The 19,270-nt window shown below is 43.3% G+C and overlaps 1 protein-coding gene across 2 annotated transcripts in view; it reads left to right on the forward strand.

Annotated features, from left to right (window-relative positions):
• SEMA5B (semaphorin 5B) overlaps positions 1 to 19,270 on the forward strand; it is a 248,368-nt gene that overhangs the window by 128,581 nt on the left and 100,517 nt on the right. For both annotated transcript variants that reach the window (XM_042877572.1, XM_042877571.1), the window contains exon 5: positions 5,330 to 5,429. In XM_042877572.1, the coding sequence (XP_042733506.1) occupies positions 5,330 to 5,429 (100 nt within the window). The remainder of the gene's footprint in view (positions 1 to 5,329; positions 5,430 to 19,270) is intronic.

The raw sequence follows: 19,270 nt of genomic DNA on the forward strand, positions 1-19,270 counted from the left end.
GCGGTTGGGATTAGGGCATATTTGGTGTACAATTAAAGATTTCAACAGCTCAGGTTAACAAATGAGAGAATGTAATGAGGTGGAGGTGGTGATGGGAAGACAAGACGCAGGGTGATATGCATGTGTAGGAGGATTTTTGGGGTAAAGCCAGCTAGAGTTTTCTGGCCTCCTGAGTAAAGTTGAGCTCTGAGTGCTGACACATTTGTTTGCTTAGCTCTGCCTGCAGATCAAAAGATTTCTCTTTCCCCTGACAATTTTGCTGAGTTGTGGGGTGTTTTTGTGTTGTGGAGGCTTTTTTTTAACATCTCAGCAGGGAATAGGAGTGAAACATTTTCAAAGACTATTGCACTAACCTGTGGTGTGACCTACAACAGAGAGCTAAAATTTAAAATGAGGTTGATGTTAAAATATGATTCATTGTTGGTCTAATGAAGATAACACTGTAAGTTGACAGTTACTTTTATGGAGCCTCGGAAGCGTCCACACTTGCTGTTTCAGAAGCCACGTGGTAGCATGCGCAGTCATTAGCCATCTGATCTTTGGTTGCAGCCTTGCTTGCTTTGTTCCTTGTGGATTCTAATCAGTAACCCTTACAGAAAGGGTACTCTGACATCACTCTTAGCAGGCAACTGTCTGCTTCATCAAAAATGCTCTGAATACTGAGGATAAATGATGCAGAGGATGGTCTAACTTAGCAGGCCTTGGTGAGTGAACAGATTTAAGATGATAGGTTAAATTCTGACAAGAGGTCATTTCATCAGTGTATACCAAAAGGACAGGCTGTGACTTTATGTTACAAAGTGATTTACATCTGTTGGTCATTTTGGGATTCAGCGCTGAGAGTTCTGAGACTCCTGCAAGCTAGCGGATGGATTGGACAAGATCTCAGTGGTTGAGCACTTGCAAACTGGAGGATCTGCCAGCTGCTGAATGTTTGCCCTGTGCCAAAGCTAAGCAAGCTAAAAGGAGAGGTGACTGTACAGTTACAAAAATCATCAATGTCATTTGTGCCTTGCCGTGAATACTGGCACAGGAGTTAAACAAGCCATGAAGTAGTAAGCTGGATTAAGAGAATTTTTAAGAGATAAACTTGAGGCAATAAGGGAAGCACTCAATGTGTGGTCAAGCTAATGTTGCACAGAAATAGGTCCATATAGCTGCAGAACAGGTATTTACTTAGCCCATTGAGTTTGGCAGGCCCTCAGTGCTTTGTGAATGCTCCACCTCATTACGTGAGCCTGTACCTGCTGTACTCAAAGCCCCTGAAAAATAAGCTGATTCAGCAAGTTGTATTTTCTGGAATGTAGTCTCTGGATCTTTCTTTTTGTTTCGATTCCCAATCTTCCTCCCTTAAGGTCTCTTTATGGTTCTTCAAGCTTTTCTATGCGATCCTCCCCTTTTGGCAGGAGATTGGTGTTACTACATTGTAGCATAACCAGTGACTGTAGCCTGCACTAGCCAGGAGGAGCTATTCCAGAATAACTCCACTTGTGGACCTTCTTAATATGTGACAACACTGTTGCTCTAAGAACAAAAAGGGCTCATGCAGACATGCCTGAATTTGCTTGCAACTCTCCAGTTTTGGTGCAGATGACTTTGCAGCTGCTGGTGTGGATACATATTGGGCTGCAAGCTCTGCCCAAAACACAGGAGAAAGATTTGGATGAGTAATTTAAGTTGAGCTTTTTGCTCTTGCAGCCTCACTGGTATTCAAAGATAGCAAAATTAGGAATGTGGGTAGCTTGTTTATATGGATATATCCTTATTTTGCAGGAAGAATCCTTGACCCTCTAGGCAATTATGCAGAGAATTATTCCAGAAGAGTTCTTGAGTAGCGATGTGGTTAGCTGAGCTCCATGTACTTAGCAATGGCTTTGCAATTCAAGGCACAAGCAATTCACCTCTCTGCTCACGTGGTGTGTGTTGGATGCACAAAGCCATCATAGCCTGCTGGAAAAGGGAACTGTGAGCGGCCTCCAGTGGGATGAAGAAATGAGTCCTATCCTTCAGATAAGGAAGTGTCAGCTCAGTGTTTACATACTTCTTCCCACCAAAACACACAGGATGAGGGTGAGGTGGGGAGCAGCTGGTTTTAAGGAGATGAAGACTCAAGTATTACCAGGTTTACCACGTCTTCAGAAGCTGGTCCAAAACTCATCAAGCTTGGTGGAAGACTGCCAGTGACTTGAAGAGCCTTTGGATCAGACCCTTAGAGCTAGCTCTTGCAATTTGGCACACTGGCATTTATGCAGCTGGCTAATCCCTGTCATGCTCCTGTACTCTCAGGAACCTGTTGCAGAGCAGCATGTCAGCTGGGCACAGGGACCACTACACCAAATGGCACAGGGCCTTTTTTCTCCTTGTCTTAGGCATGCCTGAAAGCCTGAACACAGCTGTGTGCGCCAGTGAGCGTTTCCTGTGAAGCTCTGTGCTATCTGCTGCTGGACACCTGAACCACCTTGAGCTGCTCTGGGTGGTGGTGGAGGCTTTTAAACTGCTGTTTGTTGTCCTAATGTGAAGGAAGTGAGATCATGGATCTTTAACCCCTTGGAAATGATCAGAGATGAGGAGCACAAAGGAGGCCTTGATGAACACTTTGCCCCAAAGCTGCGTGGTTCCTCACTTTCTGGCTCCTGCTGCTGACATGCAAAGCCAGAGCCTTGGCTTTTAATTTTTCATGCTGCTTTTAAACAGATACTTTTGCAAATGTAAACATGCCCCAGCACTGAAGGTTTCTACCCAAATTAAGGAGTCAGCACTGGAAAAATCAGCCGTCTGAAAAAGGTCAAATACGAGCAAACTCTGCAGTTCATTGGGTCCATATGTGTAAACTTCAGCTAATATGGGATAGGCCCAGGGTAGCACTTACCTTGCATAAATGAGCTTGTTTCACAATGAAAGGCTACAACTGTCCTTAGGGATGCCTGTGGTCTGAGCAGTAGATTTGAATGTGCCAAATGAAAAAAAAGACCTGTGTCCTGGCTACATTTCCATTTCACTTTATCCCTTCCCTCTAACAGGAAGAAAGAAGGTTGGAAGGAAAAAGTGCCATTTGGCATTAATTCTGACGACTCGCATTTAGACATTCTTAGCTGGGACCATGCTGGGTTTAATAATCTCCAACTACATGCCTATAAAAGCTTAATTTTGCTATGAGGATGCATGCCTTGAAGCCTTTAATTTAATAACCAGGAAGGGTTTCTTTATAAGTTGTACCACCTGCAGTAGTAGTAGAAATCAAGACACTGCCTGTTATTTCTTGGTCTTGACTGACATTTCAGCCAACATGGAAAGATTCGAGCCACCTACTGCCTTTAATTTTTTTTTTTAATTATTTTTACCTGTAATTTGTCAGAGCTTGCCATTAAATAGAAGATCTGATGAGTTTGCCTCTGTGAAGTGAGGAGCTTTTGCTTAGAGCATCAGATGAAGAAATATTCTTTCTGCCGCTGCACTGTAATAGTGTGTTAGTTAGCAGGAAAAAGTTGGTAGGAGAGAAGGTAAAATGACAAGAGAAATTACGGCCTAAAAGCAGGATCCTTAAAAAGTATCACTATTATACAGCAATCCCCCATTCCCACCCCCACCAGCCAAGAGAAATGCCAGGAGATCCGTATCACATGTCAGCCAGCTAACCTGCCTGAAAGGTGTTATTGCTGCTGGTTCTGCTGCTTGGCTCAGAAGTGTCTCAGCAGCTAAAGGGCTACAGGAGAAGAAGACAGAGCCCCGTTAGTTAGGAGAATGCAAGAGGTGAAACTGCAGAGCCTCCTCAGTGCCAGTACATCATTGTGGGTCCCAGAGGAGTGTAGGAGGTGGGGATGCTTGAAGGCTAGGTAGGCTGTTATTCTTTAACTCATGCCTTTTCAACAAAGAGCAGATGAGGTACGCGTGTTGCGTGCGGCTACATGGTGGGACAAGAATGCTGGGAAAGGCTGGAAGCTTCCAGCTCGTGGTGATGGGGTTTTAAGATTGTATGGGTGAAGATTCCAGCAGGACTCAGTCAGGTGGAGCATGGGGACGAGACTGGTGCTCAGCCCCATTTCACTGGAGCTCAGGAAGGGTTAGGAAATGTGATGTTCAGGACAGAACCAGAAGTTTCATGGCAAGGTTCTGTCCTGGAAAGCAATGCAGGACAAGTAGAGCAAAGAAAAGTGACTTTTACATGTATTTTGTTAAGGTTTTGGTAACTGAAAGACTTGATTAGCTGTCATCCATCCCTAGAAAAAGAGGGGATTTAAGATTGCTCAACAAATATTCCTATGTCAGAAGTTTCAAACTGTTAGACATCTGTAACACTGCAGAACGTGCCAAGGCACCAAAAGCCTTACAAACAACACGATTCCTTGTCAGTATCATCATTTCAGTCCAGGGGAGAGGAGAACTAATGCTTACATCAACATGTTCAAACCTGCCTGCCTTCAATGAACCTTCTTGTTACTAGGGATATAAATTGACAAGGTGGCATGTTTATTCAGAAATCTTTTGTTCTGCTCTGGATATAGCTGCATCAGTGCTGTGGTTTGTCCTGGTCACTGGCCTGTCTCTTGATGTCCTATTGGTATGGGACCAGAAGATTTTGCCTTTTGCGTTCAAAGCTTTGAGTCTTATGGATCTTCAGCATCCAGCCCTTGAATGAGGCAGGGTCCATTGTCAACAGGTTACAGAGGGATTCTGATATGATTTGGTCTCATCTGTGCCCTGCTCCCTCGGATATTTAGTATTCTCCATGTATTTAACAGCCAGAGTGTAACAGGACTAAGAGAAGCCCTCAAAGTATACCTGGGTGATTTTCAGGAGAGAGGGATAAAGGGATAGGGATCCCAGGTACTAGCTAAAGTGAAACCTGGCACAGAACCTAAAGCCTTTCCTTGGAGCAGCCAGATCTCAAATCACTCACGCTCTATCCTGGTGCTCAGTCAGGTGAGCCCACCTTCTCTTTTTGGAGAGCAGCTGCTTCCCTTTGCCTGGCAGAGAAGGCAGGGCAGTGGATGTGTCACAGCAGGCAGCCTGGTCCCTGTACACCACTTAGCCTCATCAGTGGCCGTGACTTGCCAGGTTTAACAGAACTAAAACAACCTGCCACTGTCTCCAGAGCCACCGCTCATGCTCCATCTTGGATGTGAAAATAAGTGCTGAGACAGCCCTGTGTTTATGTACATGTATTGCACGTTCTGTCGAGAATGAGAATAAATAGCAACCCTTTAAATAGATTATTAATTAGCCTTCTCCTGAGAGATAACTCAGTAGGAAATCCATTAGCAGATGTCTGGGTGAACTCACTGCTTCTAGAGCAGACTTATTGTGTTCTGCTTTCTCCTTTTCCTTGCAGATCTGAAGCCTTGGGTGTCCAATTTCACCTATCCAGGTGTGCATGATTTTTCTCAGCTCGCCCTGGATGCCAACAGGAACCAGCTCATTGTGGGAGCAAGGTAAAGAGAATCTTTTAATTAGACTAGGGTTGATGCTCAAGCTCTTTCTTTTGGGTTCTGGCTTTGGAGATGAGTGTGTTTCCAGCTTATGTGGTCAGTCTCCCCCTTCAAAGAGAAAGCTGTAATTTATGTAGAGGGATTTAGTCTCCTAATATAATTGCAAAGAAGAGAAAATTACTAGAATTAAAAAAGAAAAAGATGCAATCAAAATGACTGGTTAATGAAGCAGAATGCTGGCTTCTCCCTCAGTATCATTAATGTTAGGAGAGTTGTAGTGAATTATTCTGCACTATCACTCTGCCAGCAGGGAATTTGGCTTTTTTTGGTGTGTTTGCTGTGGGCAAACTCTGTATCTGTACTAGATTCATCTACACACCTTTGCATATACTGTAGTGAGACTTTGGCAGCATATACGATCGCTTCTTTCTTGTCTTTTAGAATTCACTCCACAACCTGTTTGCTTCATTTTGCTGACGTAGCCAAATCCCCACCTAATGCATTTGGGTGCAGTGTTGTTGTTCTGGCCCATTGTATATAATTAGCATATATATCCTTTTATTTTTAAACATTATCTTTATTTAGGATGCTATAAGAGAAGCATAGAAACACAAACACGGTGCGAGCACAGGCAAGCTCTAACAAATTTAGAGCTGCATTTGTACCAGGGAAAAAGAACTATGGTTCAGTGAAATAATATACGTCAGGAGTGGCTGAATCATGAGCCCCCACAGCAACTATTTTTTATTGCATAATAAACATGTAAGACAGCCTCGAAAGAAAGGACTAAGCACAATCTAACAACAAATCAGCCCCCACCAGCAGTATAATGCTTAGAAGCAGATAGCATTATGGTGGCAGGTTGTGCTACAGGAGAAACGGAGGCAAAGACTGCTGTCAGCCCAGGCTGTTCAGCACCAGTGAGCAGGGAGGGGAAAGGGGCTGGGAGAAGACAAAGGTGTATTAGTGGAATGGCACTGCATTGGGGACAGTCATGACCAGTGCCTTCTGCCAGGTGCTGTACAAACACAGGCTTCTCACTCTGAGGGATGTGTTGTTTACATCATTCAGCAGGGCAGCAGGTGTCCCATTGCTGTTGCTGACATGCCTCACCCCTGCTAAATCCTTGGCACATAGCCTGGAGGGAGGCTCTGTCTCCACAAGGGTTTGTATGAGAGTGGCTAGACGCGAGGCTACAGCATCATTATAAGCAGGAGAATGACAGTAAATTTGGCTTCCTGCTGGAGGTACTATATAGTGCAATGTATTACTTTCGGCAGAAGCGGTGACAAGTATTTATAGAATTTGCTTGGAGAAGTCAGTTTTCACTCAGTGCGACCAAGCCTGACTAGGAGAATGAAAGTTTTGATGGAGCCACATGGTTCTGTTGAGCAATTATTGATAGAATTAATCATAGAATCATTTGAGTCGGAAGGGACTCTTAAAGGCCATCTGATCCAACTCCTATGCAATGATCAGGGACCCCTATAGCTCCATCAGGTGCTCAGAGCTCCATCCAGCCTGACCTTGGATGTCCTCAAGAACAGGGTATCTATCACCTCTCTAGGCAATCTGTGCCAGTGCCTCACCACCCTTATTGTAAAAATCTCTTCTTCTTTATATCTAGTCTAAACCTCCCTTCTTTTAGTTTGAAACCATTTGTCATTGTCACATCACAACAGACCCTGCTGAAGAGCCTGTCTCCTTTCATATGGCCCCCCCTTACACATGCAGTTTCCCAGGGTGCATTTTTGGGCTGGATACAGCCATGGTGTGAGGAAGGTGGAAAACCTCCATTCCTTTCCCTCCTTGCCATTTCATTCCCATTCTACATGGGGCAATGGGGAGAGGTGCACAAATGTGGGTGCAGTCAGAATCTTTGTCCTGCACAGCACTGTGGGTCCTCAGGGTCAGTGGAGCTCCTAGAGCTGTGCCAGAGAAATGGGAGTGGGAAGTCATGGCTTTTCTGTTCCCTCCCTGATAAATCCCCACCTTGTTCTGGACTATTTTTAGGGGTGATTTTTTTTCAGTCATTAGTTGCTCGTGCACCATCTGCCTGAATTTGCAAATGAAACAATACCTCAAAGAGATAGGAGCTGTCTCTATCCATCTCTACAGGGTGTAATTTATGAAACCTAAATTTAAATGTTAACCATGTTTAAATGTGCTGCTGCAGATCATATAAGTAGTAACACCAGCTATTCTGGGGTTGTGGAAGGAGGTTGGGATCAGGGTACAGTTTATAAGTGCTCCCACTTCTCAATTTCCTGGTTAACATCATTCTCTTAGACAACGGCATTATGAATTATTTCAGGCCAGTTCTTTCTGTCTCTATTTAAAAGCTGTATGACCTCACCACATCATCTCTTCGCTTAGTTCATCCTGTGGTTCAAAGTCTTGTGGAAAATGCTTCCTAGAAGAAAAGAAGATCCCGGGGCTCACTGGGGTTTTGGTTTTGGGAATTGGACACAGCGTGACCAAAACTGTGAGAGGTATTGAGGACACGCTGTTTACACAGGAAGCTGTAATAACATGAGCCTCAGATTTTTTAAGCTTTATCCTTATCTGAGAGCCCTCCCCAAGTGAGTGGTGCTGTCTGAGCACTAACCAGAGGAGTCTGATAACTCCACTGCACCAAACACCTGCCAAGTCAAAATCCCAGAAACAAAGAATTAGTTTCAAAAGCCCACCGTGGTTCCTAAGCAACGTATTTACTTGTCACATCATTTGTAAAACCCAAACACTTGCAAGTGAGGATGTGAATGGTGTAGAGCACTGTAAATCTCACACTGCCCGTATTAGGAGCCACATTTCATTAAGTATAAAAACACACATTTTAAAAATTCGTAACCTTCATTTTGACTCATGGTTTTTGTTTTTTTTTGGTTGTTGTTGTTTGGTTTAAAACACAGCATGAGTATTTTAATGTACTCTTTTTCTTCTGTGAATGAGTGACTGTCTTGAAATATTTGCTGCTTATTTCAGCTCTTGAGCTCACGTGATTATTATTTGAACCTATTTTAATGAGAGGAAAAACAATTTTCTAGATCTCATTATTACTGAGAAAAAACTTGAAAATATGAGCTGAACAGCTCAAAAAACCAAGACACATAAATCCTTCTCCTCCCCCTCATCCCAATAAAAAACTGATGGGTTTTGGAGCCTGAATTCTGCTTTTTCTGTGTGAGCTATCTGCAATGCCACTTCGTCCAATTGTCCTGCTTTTTTTTTTTTGCTAAACACTTTCTTCTTTTCATCAGGAGTAAGCCTCGAATTTTTCAGACCTGAGAGACCTTCCAAGTCAAAGCCAATAAAGGAGCTGAAATGGAAACTGATTGCAGCCTTGACTATGTAGAAACTTCCATTCCTCTCTAATGGTGCAATCAGGAATGCTTATTGTCTTTACTTTCAATCTTTTTCCCATTATTAGATTTCAAATTTAACTCGGCTGTACAGCATTCCTAGCGAGCAGTTTGCTTTTATTAACTGAAGGTCTACTTGCTCTACCTAAACATCTGAAATCAGAGATTAATGGTGAGGAAATGGGTGGCAGTTTCTCTCAGATTAGTGTCATGTAATGAGCTATAGTTTTGAATTATAGACACAAGTTGTATATGCCGCCACGGCAGAGGAGGCACAGAAGAGATTATTCTGGTACCAGAACAAAGGCTGGGAGACTGGGACACTGCTCTTTTGTCAGCAGTACAGCTGGTGAATGGACTGGGAAGAACAGCCTGAATGAGCTGTGATATAAAAAATGGTTTAACAAAGGAGATAGCTGAACTTCCTAACTCGATGGGCAAGTAAAAAAGACCTGTGTTAAAAAAAAATGGTGACTTGAAAAATACAACTATTTGAACTCTGTGCTGTATCTGAAGGTCAGATCTAAATGCTGTTAGTAGACATGGAGGGTAACAACCTGGCTGTGAACCCTCCACTTGTGCTGACGGGGATGCCAAAGGTAATGGTGGCGCAGGAGGAAGCCTTCATCCCAATCCTGCAGCATGTCCCAGCTCAATGCTCTCTTGTCTTTATCCCCCTGTTCTTCTCTGCCATGTCCACATCAGAGGCAGGGACCCTATAGCCATGATTTCACCTGAATTTTAGAGAATTGTAGAACTGTTCCAACTGTAGGCTTGAAAAAAACCCTAAGATCATCCAGTTCAACCATGCACCCACTACTAGTGTTGCTCACTAACCTATGTCCCTAAATAACACGTCTCCAAGGTTCTTTAATACATCCAGGGACAGAGACTCCACCACTTCCCTGGGCAGCCTGTGCCTGTACCCAAGCAGTGCTCTGTTCTCTCACCTGTGCTGTAGGCAGTGTTCTAACCCAAGACTTGCTACTGGCTGGGCAGAGATAAGAGCCAATAACCAGATGTTGATATGAAAGACCCTGCTTGAAATCAAGCCAAAAAACCGTTCTTTACAAGAACTCCCTGGCGAGGAGTACGCAAAAGTTTTAAAGGAGGATGGTTGAAACACCATGTGAAAATTTGGCACAACAGCGGGCTGAAGGGAAACAGCTTGGACAACAGGAGGACAGTACCCAAACAAATGGCTGCACAGAGAGTGGTTGGGAAACCCTGAAGGGAACATTTGACTTCTCCCAGAAGGAAGCTTGTGGGATTGTCAGCTCGGGGCAGCAGCCTGCTGGGGCTGTGGGTGTGAGAGGCATAGCAATGAGAGGCGGCCATTTGCAGCCTGTGGAGGTGTTGCTGTAGAAATCCAGCCAGAAAGCATTGTGACCAGAAGTCCATATAGTTCTGCTTGCCAAGAGGACTGTCAGCTCCATCAGGAAATCAGAAGGAATCATCTCTCATGGCAGTTGCACAGGAAACTGAAGCGCAGGGGCCCTTGTCACAAATGGCCATCGCCATGAAGAGCCTGAAGGTAGAGGGCAGCGAGCAAACACTGTCAAGGGACTCAGAACTGGCAGGTAAAGTGCACATCATTCTGGCCTGCCAGATTTTTCTTCTCTGGAGGTAGAGCTACCAAGCTCTTCATGATGCAAATCTGCTTTGGCATAGGGTGATTTTTGCACTTGATTTAGAGCTGAACTGAAAATGCCTGTTAATGGCAAGTAGATAGTAACAAGAAAGCAGACATGGGTAGTTTGGGGAGCACAAAAGGTGCTATGTTAACTTAAGAAGCTTGCTACAGATCAGGTCAAAAGATTTTCCTCTAGGATGTAGAGCAGGTATTGAAGGATCACTTTTGTCTTCGAGCAGGCTGCCTTAGTGGGAGCAAAGCCTGGGTGCACCCCTTCCTGGCTGTTCTTGCTCTTGACTCATGAGCACAAAAGCTTCTCTGCATCACACAGGCTTAGGAGCTGAAGACTGAAGGGGGGGAATGACGTCCAGAAAAGTTTGCTTCAAGTTGCAACTTGCAGAAATATGGTAAATTGTAAATATAATCTTGGATCCCCAACCAGTAGGTTTTGCATCCTGAGTTTACTGAAACTCTTTGGTTTGTGATAGATTAGTCCATCAGACACCAGGTTTCATGCAGATTTCTGGCTGAACGCAGGCTCCTTCCTGCCTACTTGGCAGAAAGCTCAAGAGCACTGCAGTAAAACCCTCAAAACCCATGTTGCTCAGAAAATATCACTCTTACCCTTGGGCACCTTCAGTCTTGTCCAGATCTGGGCTGCCACCGACCCTGAAGAGAACAAGTTTTGGCAGATGGTGCTGCCTGGGCAAAAAGCATTCTGCAAACAAGGAAGTTCAGTGGCAAACTTTGGGGCAGAGCGGGTTTGAAGCTTTAGGAATCAGTATCAGGTCTAAATTTAAATAACAGCACTTTCTAGTGCCAAATGATCAGGACCTTGTAATGTTGAGACATGGGATTGTGATAAATCTGTAATGTGTGCTTTGCTGCACCTAGCACAACTACTGCAGAAAGACTGTGGTTTTTGAAGGTACCAGCCAAAGTCAGCCCAATGTTAGAGGCCTCTGCAGTATTCTGCATGGCTAGCATGGCCATGGCCAAAGTTTTCTTATGAACTCACAAAAAATCTGTGGCAAAGGTGGAGTTTGATCCCTTTGCTGTTGTGTTTCTGCCTGGTAGAAGCAAGTACCTGGCACTTGTCTTCAGCCTTGCATCCCCAGAGAAGGCGTAAGTCTTTCACAATGCTTGTGAAAGTCTGTGAGTTCTGCACACCTATATGGGGACAGTGAGCTCAGCTGAAAAATTCAAGTCTCATATAGCATGAAGAGAATAACTTGCAAATAAACTAACATGTGCCACGATCACATGAGCATAACCAAAAGTAAATAGAATCTTGGCTTGTCCTGATACCTACCATGTATGACATGCCATTCCTCACTGACTACCGTTTGACTGAATGCTTTTCTAAGATGAAGTGGCTGAGATGAGTTACTGCCATGTTGATGGCTCACATTAGTGTCACGCCAGCTTTACCCCCTTCTAAGTCACGTTTGGCTGAGAAATTACCTTGCTGGTTGAGGTATTAATGAGGACGTGAGCCAGCAAAGAGCATGATAATGTTTTTGATTATATCCAGATTGTAGCAGGGTAGCTGAAAGGGCCGCTGTGAAGAAACCTGAAAAAAACAACAACAAATACTATCCTTTCTCACTGTGATTCTTCCAATCAGACAAAAAGCTGCATCCTTGTGGGGGGTGGGGGGAGTGGGGGAATTGGAAGGGGGAAAATGGAGGGAGGGAATGGAGGGAGAATCACTCTCTGAAAATAGCAAAAACTTCCAAAGGAACATTGATATTTTTTAAAGAAATTGCCTGACCTGCGTGAGAAAGAATACAGTGAAGGTGAGAAACCTGTGATTAGACATTACAGCTAGTTAAATCCATAATTGGAGGTGCATAGTTTCTTTACGCAGGGAACAAAAGTGTGATCTAAAGTGCAGGAGATTTTCCTCTCTGATATCGTGCCAGCCCAGCCCTTGTGTCAGTGTGGAGGGGTGAAGCCCCACAGGGATTCATGGCTTTTATAGGATTTGCTATCCTTTGCTGGTCTGCAAGGAGTCTGAATTTGCTGCACCCCAAAGATGTGCTGTCCCTGGCTAAGTTCTTTACAGAGAGAGTGGTGAGGTGCTGGAACAGGCTGCCCAGAGAGGTTGTGGATGCCCCATCCCTAGAGGTGTTCAAGGCCAGATTGGATGGGGCCCTGGGCAGCCTGGTCTAGTATTAAATGGGGAAGTTGGTGGCCCTGCATTTGGCAGGGGGTTGGAGATTCATGATCCTTGAGGTCCCTTCCAACACATTTTCTGGCCGTTCTGTGATTCTGTGGCTTACCCCTTGGGAAAGAAGGAAAAGGTGTAGACAGGAAAAGGATGGAAGGAGAATTCTTGTTGTTCATGGGATTCTAAGAAATTTGTAACCTGGTCCAAATTTTGTTTAAAGTGTAACTTTTTTTCTTAGCTAAAATTTATACTTTTGTGGAGAACAGAATGTGAACTTCAATTTATTCCAAATAAATACATCAAATAAAACACTGCACTGCAGCACTCTCAAGTAGCCGTATCTGGCAAATGCACAGAATAATGTGCAGCTGCAAGAGAGCAGCTTTGCCCTGGGTGTGTACCTGGAGAAGAGGCGATGGTTTTTCACATAAGCTGCAATGCCATACCTATTGCTTCTGGACATGAACTGACCAAAATGCAGGCTTGACATGAAAAATACCTTGTGTTACAGATAAAAGGGAAATTGGTGTTAGCCTATCACAAAAGCAGACACCCATGAAAGACACAATTTCCTTTACTAACACACCGAGAATACTTAACTTCCAATACCGTGTTTGAGAGAGTGGGATGCGGGCAAGCATAAGGTCAGGATATTTTGGCAAATGTCTTAGAAGCTTGGAGATAATGTATTTTTCAGCATCACAGGTTGAGACTGCAGAGCATTTTCCTTTGGCATTGCTGAAAACATTGTCTTTTGTTCTGATTAAGGTGATCTGTCAGTTTAATATGGCAGGGCTCACCACAGTGACTTGCATTTTGCTTTATATCCAGATGTTTAGATGCTGAAGCCTACTGCTCAGCGCCACTTCAAAGATATAAAAAACAGCAAGGAGAATCATAGAATAGAATCATAGAATTATTAAGGATGGAAAAGACCTCTAAGATCATCCAGTCCAACCATCCACCTACCACCAATATTTCCTCACTAAACCACGTCCCTTATTACAGCCTCTAAACGTTTTTCAAATGCCTCCAGGGACAGTGACTCCACCACCCCTTGAGTAGCCTGTACCAATCACCACTCTTTTAGAGAATAAATTTTTCCTAATATACAACCCGAATATCCCCTGGTGCAATTTGAGGCCATCATTTCTTGTCCTATCTCTGTTATCTGGGAGAAAAGGCCAACCCCCACCTCACTACAACATCCTTTTAGGGAAATGCAGAGAGCTATAAGGTTTCCCCTGAGCCTTTTCTCCTGGGAAGTCCTGAGAAAGGACTGGTTTGCAATAACTTAATCTCACCAGTCAATTCTATGCATATTTCCTTTCAAGTTTTGTTGAGCTCATCCTGAATCTGAGGAAAACATGACAGAACTGAATGGGTTTGTCAGCCCAAGGCAGCAGGTGGGGGGCCACAGGGGACGTTTAGCAATATTCAGTGCATCAGAAGAAGAGGAATTTCACAGCTTGGCTTAGGAAAACACAACTAAAGCCATGGGCAAATAGGAGATGAAAGGTCCCCACACAGCTCGAAGCCATCAGAAGGTGCTGTCAGTGCTCTGTGACTCTGCCAGCTGGATGGGAGAGGCACAGAAGAATTGACAGTCGTATGTCAAGAGAGACTCGAGGTGGGATAAAATGTGATGATTGGAGAGGTGGACTCCAGTGACGATCCAGAAGCAGTGTCTGGGACCCTGGCTTAATTTGGAAGCTGCTTGTATAAGGAGCCTCTTTTAAGAGGATGCTGCTCTAGCTCTGGCTGGATTTATCACAGAGAAATGCTGCTTTGGGAAAAGTACTTGCTCATACTGCATCATATTACTGTGTGCCATTTAGCATGGTTCTCTGTTGAACATCTATTGATTTTTAAGAAAGAATGATTTAACAGACAAGTTTTTCTTCAACAGAAACGAAATTACTGGTGAATAGGAATCTAGTCTGTAAGGGAGATGCTGGCTCACCACCTTTTCTCTAGCAGGTGCATGTCAGGCCTTTCAAAAGAATCACTGGAGGAGCATTTGCAAAGGGATCATCTCATCGCACTCCAGAGCAGGCACGTAATTAATTCTGAGAGCAAAGGCTGGCATCATCTTTCAGGAGCAGAGTTTCTAGGAATGGTTGGCTGGTTCAGAGATGTGGATAACCATCTGAAAAGGCCACAGCTGGGCCTGCGTGAAGGCACTGTGCATTAATCTAGCATGAGATTTGGTAGGCTAGAGCCCTGGGGTCTGCACTCGATTCTATCACTGCCTTGCTGTGTGCTTTGAAGAAGGGTGTTTAACCTTTCTCTGGCTTGTTCTGTTCATTAGTGTAAAGGGGCAATGATACTAACCCGCTCCTGGGGAGTCGTGAAGCATGACTAAGCTGTGTTTGCCATGCACTGTGGAAGTACAAAGTATATCTAAGGCTCTAGGAGCAAAGATAGGAAGAGCTGACATGAGCTGCTGGCTCCTTACCCAAGGCCCACCCCCAGAATGTGACTTCTAGGGGTGCTGGGAGGGAGCATGAGATTTGTCACATGCATAATTCCGTGTCTTGTTCAGCACTGCCCAAAGGACCCTGCTCTGTTAATTATCTTATTATGCATGCTGTGACAGTTGTAAGTCCCTCTTGCAGACCTGGCACCTAATTGCAGCATGAGGGCAGGAAATAACTGCCCAGAGCACCTCAAGTGTACTTGAAGTCTCCAGTATCCTACCTGGGCTGTGCTGGATGCCTGTTTTGTGCAATAATAAACCCAAAGGCCATAACAACTCTTCATGTAGTCATCTTCAGCTTACCCTAAATGTTTTTTTAACATGATCAAACATTATCAGCTGCTGTTGGCTTCATTTCTACTAGCAGGTGTGTGTACAAAGAGGGGGCTTGAGATAGCCTGCCCTGAAGGAGGGAGGGGGAAGTTCCTCACATCTGCTGTAAAGTGCTTCCCACTGGAAAAGCCTGGTTTGTCTTGCAGCCCTGTTGCTCAGTGACATTGCAGACGAAGTCCATTTCCCTCATTGAAAGTTGTTTCTAGCCCATAGGATGAGTGAACAAGTGAATGGGCATAATGTTAAAAGTTCATCGACAAGGTGCTTCAACTATGTGAAATAAACACTTAGTAATTGACTTTGACTTGGGAATATCATGGCAAGTGGGTTTAAGTGGATATATTCTTCCACCCTTTCTTAAAGTACATCTCAGCTGCTCTCCTGCTGCTGTGGTATTAAAACTTTGTGGTACCAGGCACTGTCAGTGCTTAATCATGTAACAAGACAGCCAAATACAAGTTAGGAAGCCAATTAAAAAATACTTTCTTCTACAGAATTTTTTACTGTGGCTTGGCTCTGTCCATAGGCAGATCAGTGTAGAAGACGCTGTTCAGAAAATAAAACACTTCTGTTTGCACCCAATTTCCATGAGTGTAAATTGGTTCTTCAGCACATGCTTAAATTCTGTTCCCCAGCTTGGAGGCAAGTTATTCTACCAAGCTGGGCACAAACTAATGGACCAGGAGATCAGCTGCTGCTTGAGCTGCTCTATGATACTGGCTGAGTTGGTTATGCTTTGCTTTCAGTGTAAAGGAAATTACATCTCTATTTTTTTTTTTATTTTACCTTTTCTGTATGTTCAGGTGGCAAATTCTTCAAAGTGGATTGCATAGATTAGGAAGATCTTTACATCAGATAACTTCATGTACCTGAGCTGGGGGCTAATACCGCAATAAGGAGTGACTGAAGAGCCATCCTGATGGTGTTTCATATGGCTTTTGCTGTGACTTCATCGCCAGAGGAGCCACCATTAACCACTCTGTGTGAGGCAGCAAAACCTCAGTCTGTCCGAGAATTTAGGGTATTACTGATTAACATGGGCGTTTTTAGAAATGTGCCGATGTTATGAGTAGTTGTGAGTAATAGTAGAAGTAATCAGCAGTTTGAGGCACCTTGCAATGTGTATAATATCATTTATCCCAAGATATTTAGAAGAGAATATTCAGAAGAGTGTGGCCTCTTGCTCTAGAGAACAAAAGTGGCTGAAGTGCAGCCAAGTCAGGGATGAAAGAGAGTTTTTGTTGTAATACCATGGAGTGAAAGTGCAAGATCTTTAGGATAGAAAGAGAGTAAAAGGGTTGTCCTATCCCTCCAAGTTTGTGCACCAGCTTTTTGTATGGGAGAAAAAGGTTATTAGAATAGCTGTTTGCACCAAGCCATTGCTCTTCCGGCCTAGCTCAAGAGGGCTTAATTTGAGAGAGAAAGCAGTTAGTCAACATGTACTTGCAAGAAAAAATGCGAAGGGGAAAAGAATTTAAAAAACCAAGAAAGCAACCCATCTATTCATGTGGAGTGAGATCTCAGTGTTCTCATGTATTTCTTAATCCTACTCTTCCAGATGCTTTAAATTATAGTTTAGCAAGGTATTAAACAGACATAACTTCAAATATGAACAGAAAAAAAGGCACAAATGGGGCAATTCTAGGTACAATAAACCATGCTTGTCATTCAGAGACCTCATTCATTCTTGGACCGAAATTGCAGTTAGGATAAAATTCATAAAAATGGTACTATCTTATTCAGCAAATCTTTCCCTTGGCTTTTAACTCAAGGTATAGCTTTACAGAATGAATTGTTTAAAAAAAATTTTTTTTTTTTTTTTTTTTTTTTTTTTTTTTTTTTTTTAAATTAAGGTTTAGTTGTTTCTAGCTGGGCAGGTCAGCTGGTGTCTCTGGTCTGCCTAACGGTGTTCATATTAGTGCTGATGAGATGTGAAAAGGATCAAACAAATGAAAAGAAACTGCCAGTGGCTCTTCAGACACCAGGTAAAGTAAACTGATGAAAAATCAAGGGAAACCCTTCTTGCTGTAAGAAAGTTGCAAGGTCAGGCTTAGAGAGTTGAGGTTATTGTGAAGTTTTTGGAAGCTCCTCGTGCTACTCACATTAGTACTGTGCTCCTGCCTGGTTTACATCTCAGACACCTGAGTGATCTCAGCACTAATGATTTGTTCAGGTGCTACTCAGCAGTAACTGAGAGGACAGAGATTGGCTTTACTTAAATGGATACTAATTCCTCTCTGCATCTGTTTTGGCTGAGTGCAAGGAAAGACGTGTCCTTTAGCTCTGTCTCTTCCATTAAATATATTTTGGTTGAATTTGCTTTGCAGTGCTATTGGTGGGGAAAAAAACCCAACCACCTAATATTAAAATTTATTACTCAGTCAAGCTGTCCAGCATTTTACAAGACTGAAACGGAGAGCTGAAGTCTGCTATGTAAGTCTTCTAAAATCAATGCATTTAAATAGCATGCTTAACAACAGGGTAGCAACTTTAAGTCTCTGGTTATGAGAACTTTCTCCTTAGGGTGTTGTAACACTGGAGGCCAGTGACATGCTTAACTTCTCCAGGTGAAGGCTTATTCTGTGACAAGTCATGTCCTGGAAGTGCATTAATATTTTGGTGAGCATTTGCTTCTCTGAGCAAGTCAAGTCAGATCAGCCACTGGATGAGAATTTTCCTCCATTTTAAGACTTTAACTGTATGTTAAAGTACTTGGTGCTTCTGGCCTGCTAGGTGCACTTGGAGGTTGTATTATTTAAATCTGTAGCTGATGCTAAAGAGTTAATAATAAATTAACTGGGAAAGTGTGCAGTCCTTAGAGACAGAGTACAGTTTCAGAATATGAAAGAACTCTCAAGTGATAGGACTAGGAGAGAAAATGGAAGTTTTGTGTGTGTGTTTCTCTGCATACTTACCAGAGGTGTGATAATTACTGATAAGTTTTGTTCAGATATTGCTAATAGATTTCATTCTTCTCTGGGGAAACATTCCCATTGCAGAGTAGAGCACAGATGGTACAAATCAGACCTGCATTGTCTGAAGCTCTGGCATCAAGAGTTTCACTTCCAAAGTCTCTCATCATCCTTATTCTCACCCTTCTTTATGGACAGTTTGCAGTGTTTGAGATCCTTTGATTTGTTTATAGACAGAATAGACAGGGAACTCTATGATTTCCATAATACGGAAGTGAGAGGTAACAGGAGAAGGCAAAATTTCTCAAGGCTTCTAGTGATCATTGTTAAATATGAATTTCTTGTGTGTGGAAGTTTAAATAACTTTCTTTACTCGGGCAGAGTGTGCTGCTGACTACATTCTAAACAAGGCTCTTCAACAGAGTCCTTAGGATCATTTTGTCACTATAGGAGCTTTGATTTTGCTGGCATAAGACTGAAACTTGCATTTCTGTTATCTGAGGGAATGCCTGTAGATGAGAGCTTCTAAACTGGGTGAAGCTCTACCATCAAAGATGTACTTTCTGTTGTTTAAATAAAGCCACTTTTAAAAACATGGTTCACCTGGTATAATATAAATATGTCTTCTCTGGGAGATTGTGGTGACAGGGATGTTGGAAAAGGATCAAGGTCATCAGACCCCCTGACAGATGGAATGCAAAATTTGAACCTAGCTATGGCCAACAGCCTCAAGCACACAATCATGTCCATATGGCTTAATATATGCCAGGTGATTGCTGGTAACTGCATTGTCTTACCAAGCAAAAATGCGAACTAAATGTGTTAACTAAGCCTCTTCTGTAGATGTTTATGTAAATGTGCATTCCCTCCTATTTGTGATGGATATGAACACACAGAGGGAGGGCTGCAGGAGCTCGGCTGATGTGTGATATCTCACACTACAGTGAGTTCT

This window comes from Lagopus leucura, unplaced genomic scaffold, assembly GCF_019238085.1.
Source record: "Lagopus leucura isolate 7727_CA_CO unplaced genomic scaffold, USGS_WTPT01 Super-Scaffold_100019, whole genome shotgun sequence".
In the NCBI taxonomy this organism is placed as follows: Eukaryota; Metazoa; Chordata; class Aves; order Galliformes; family Phasianidae; genus Lagopus; species Lagopus leucura.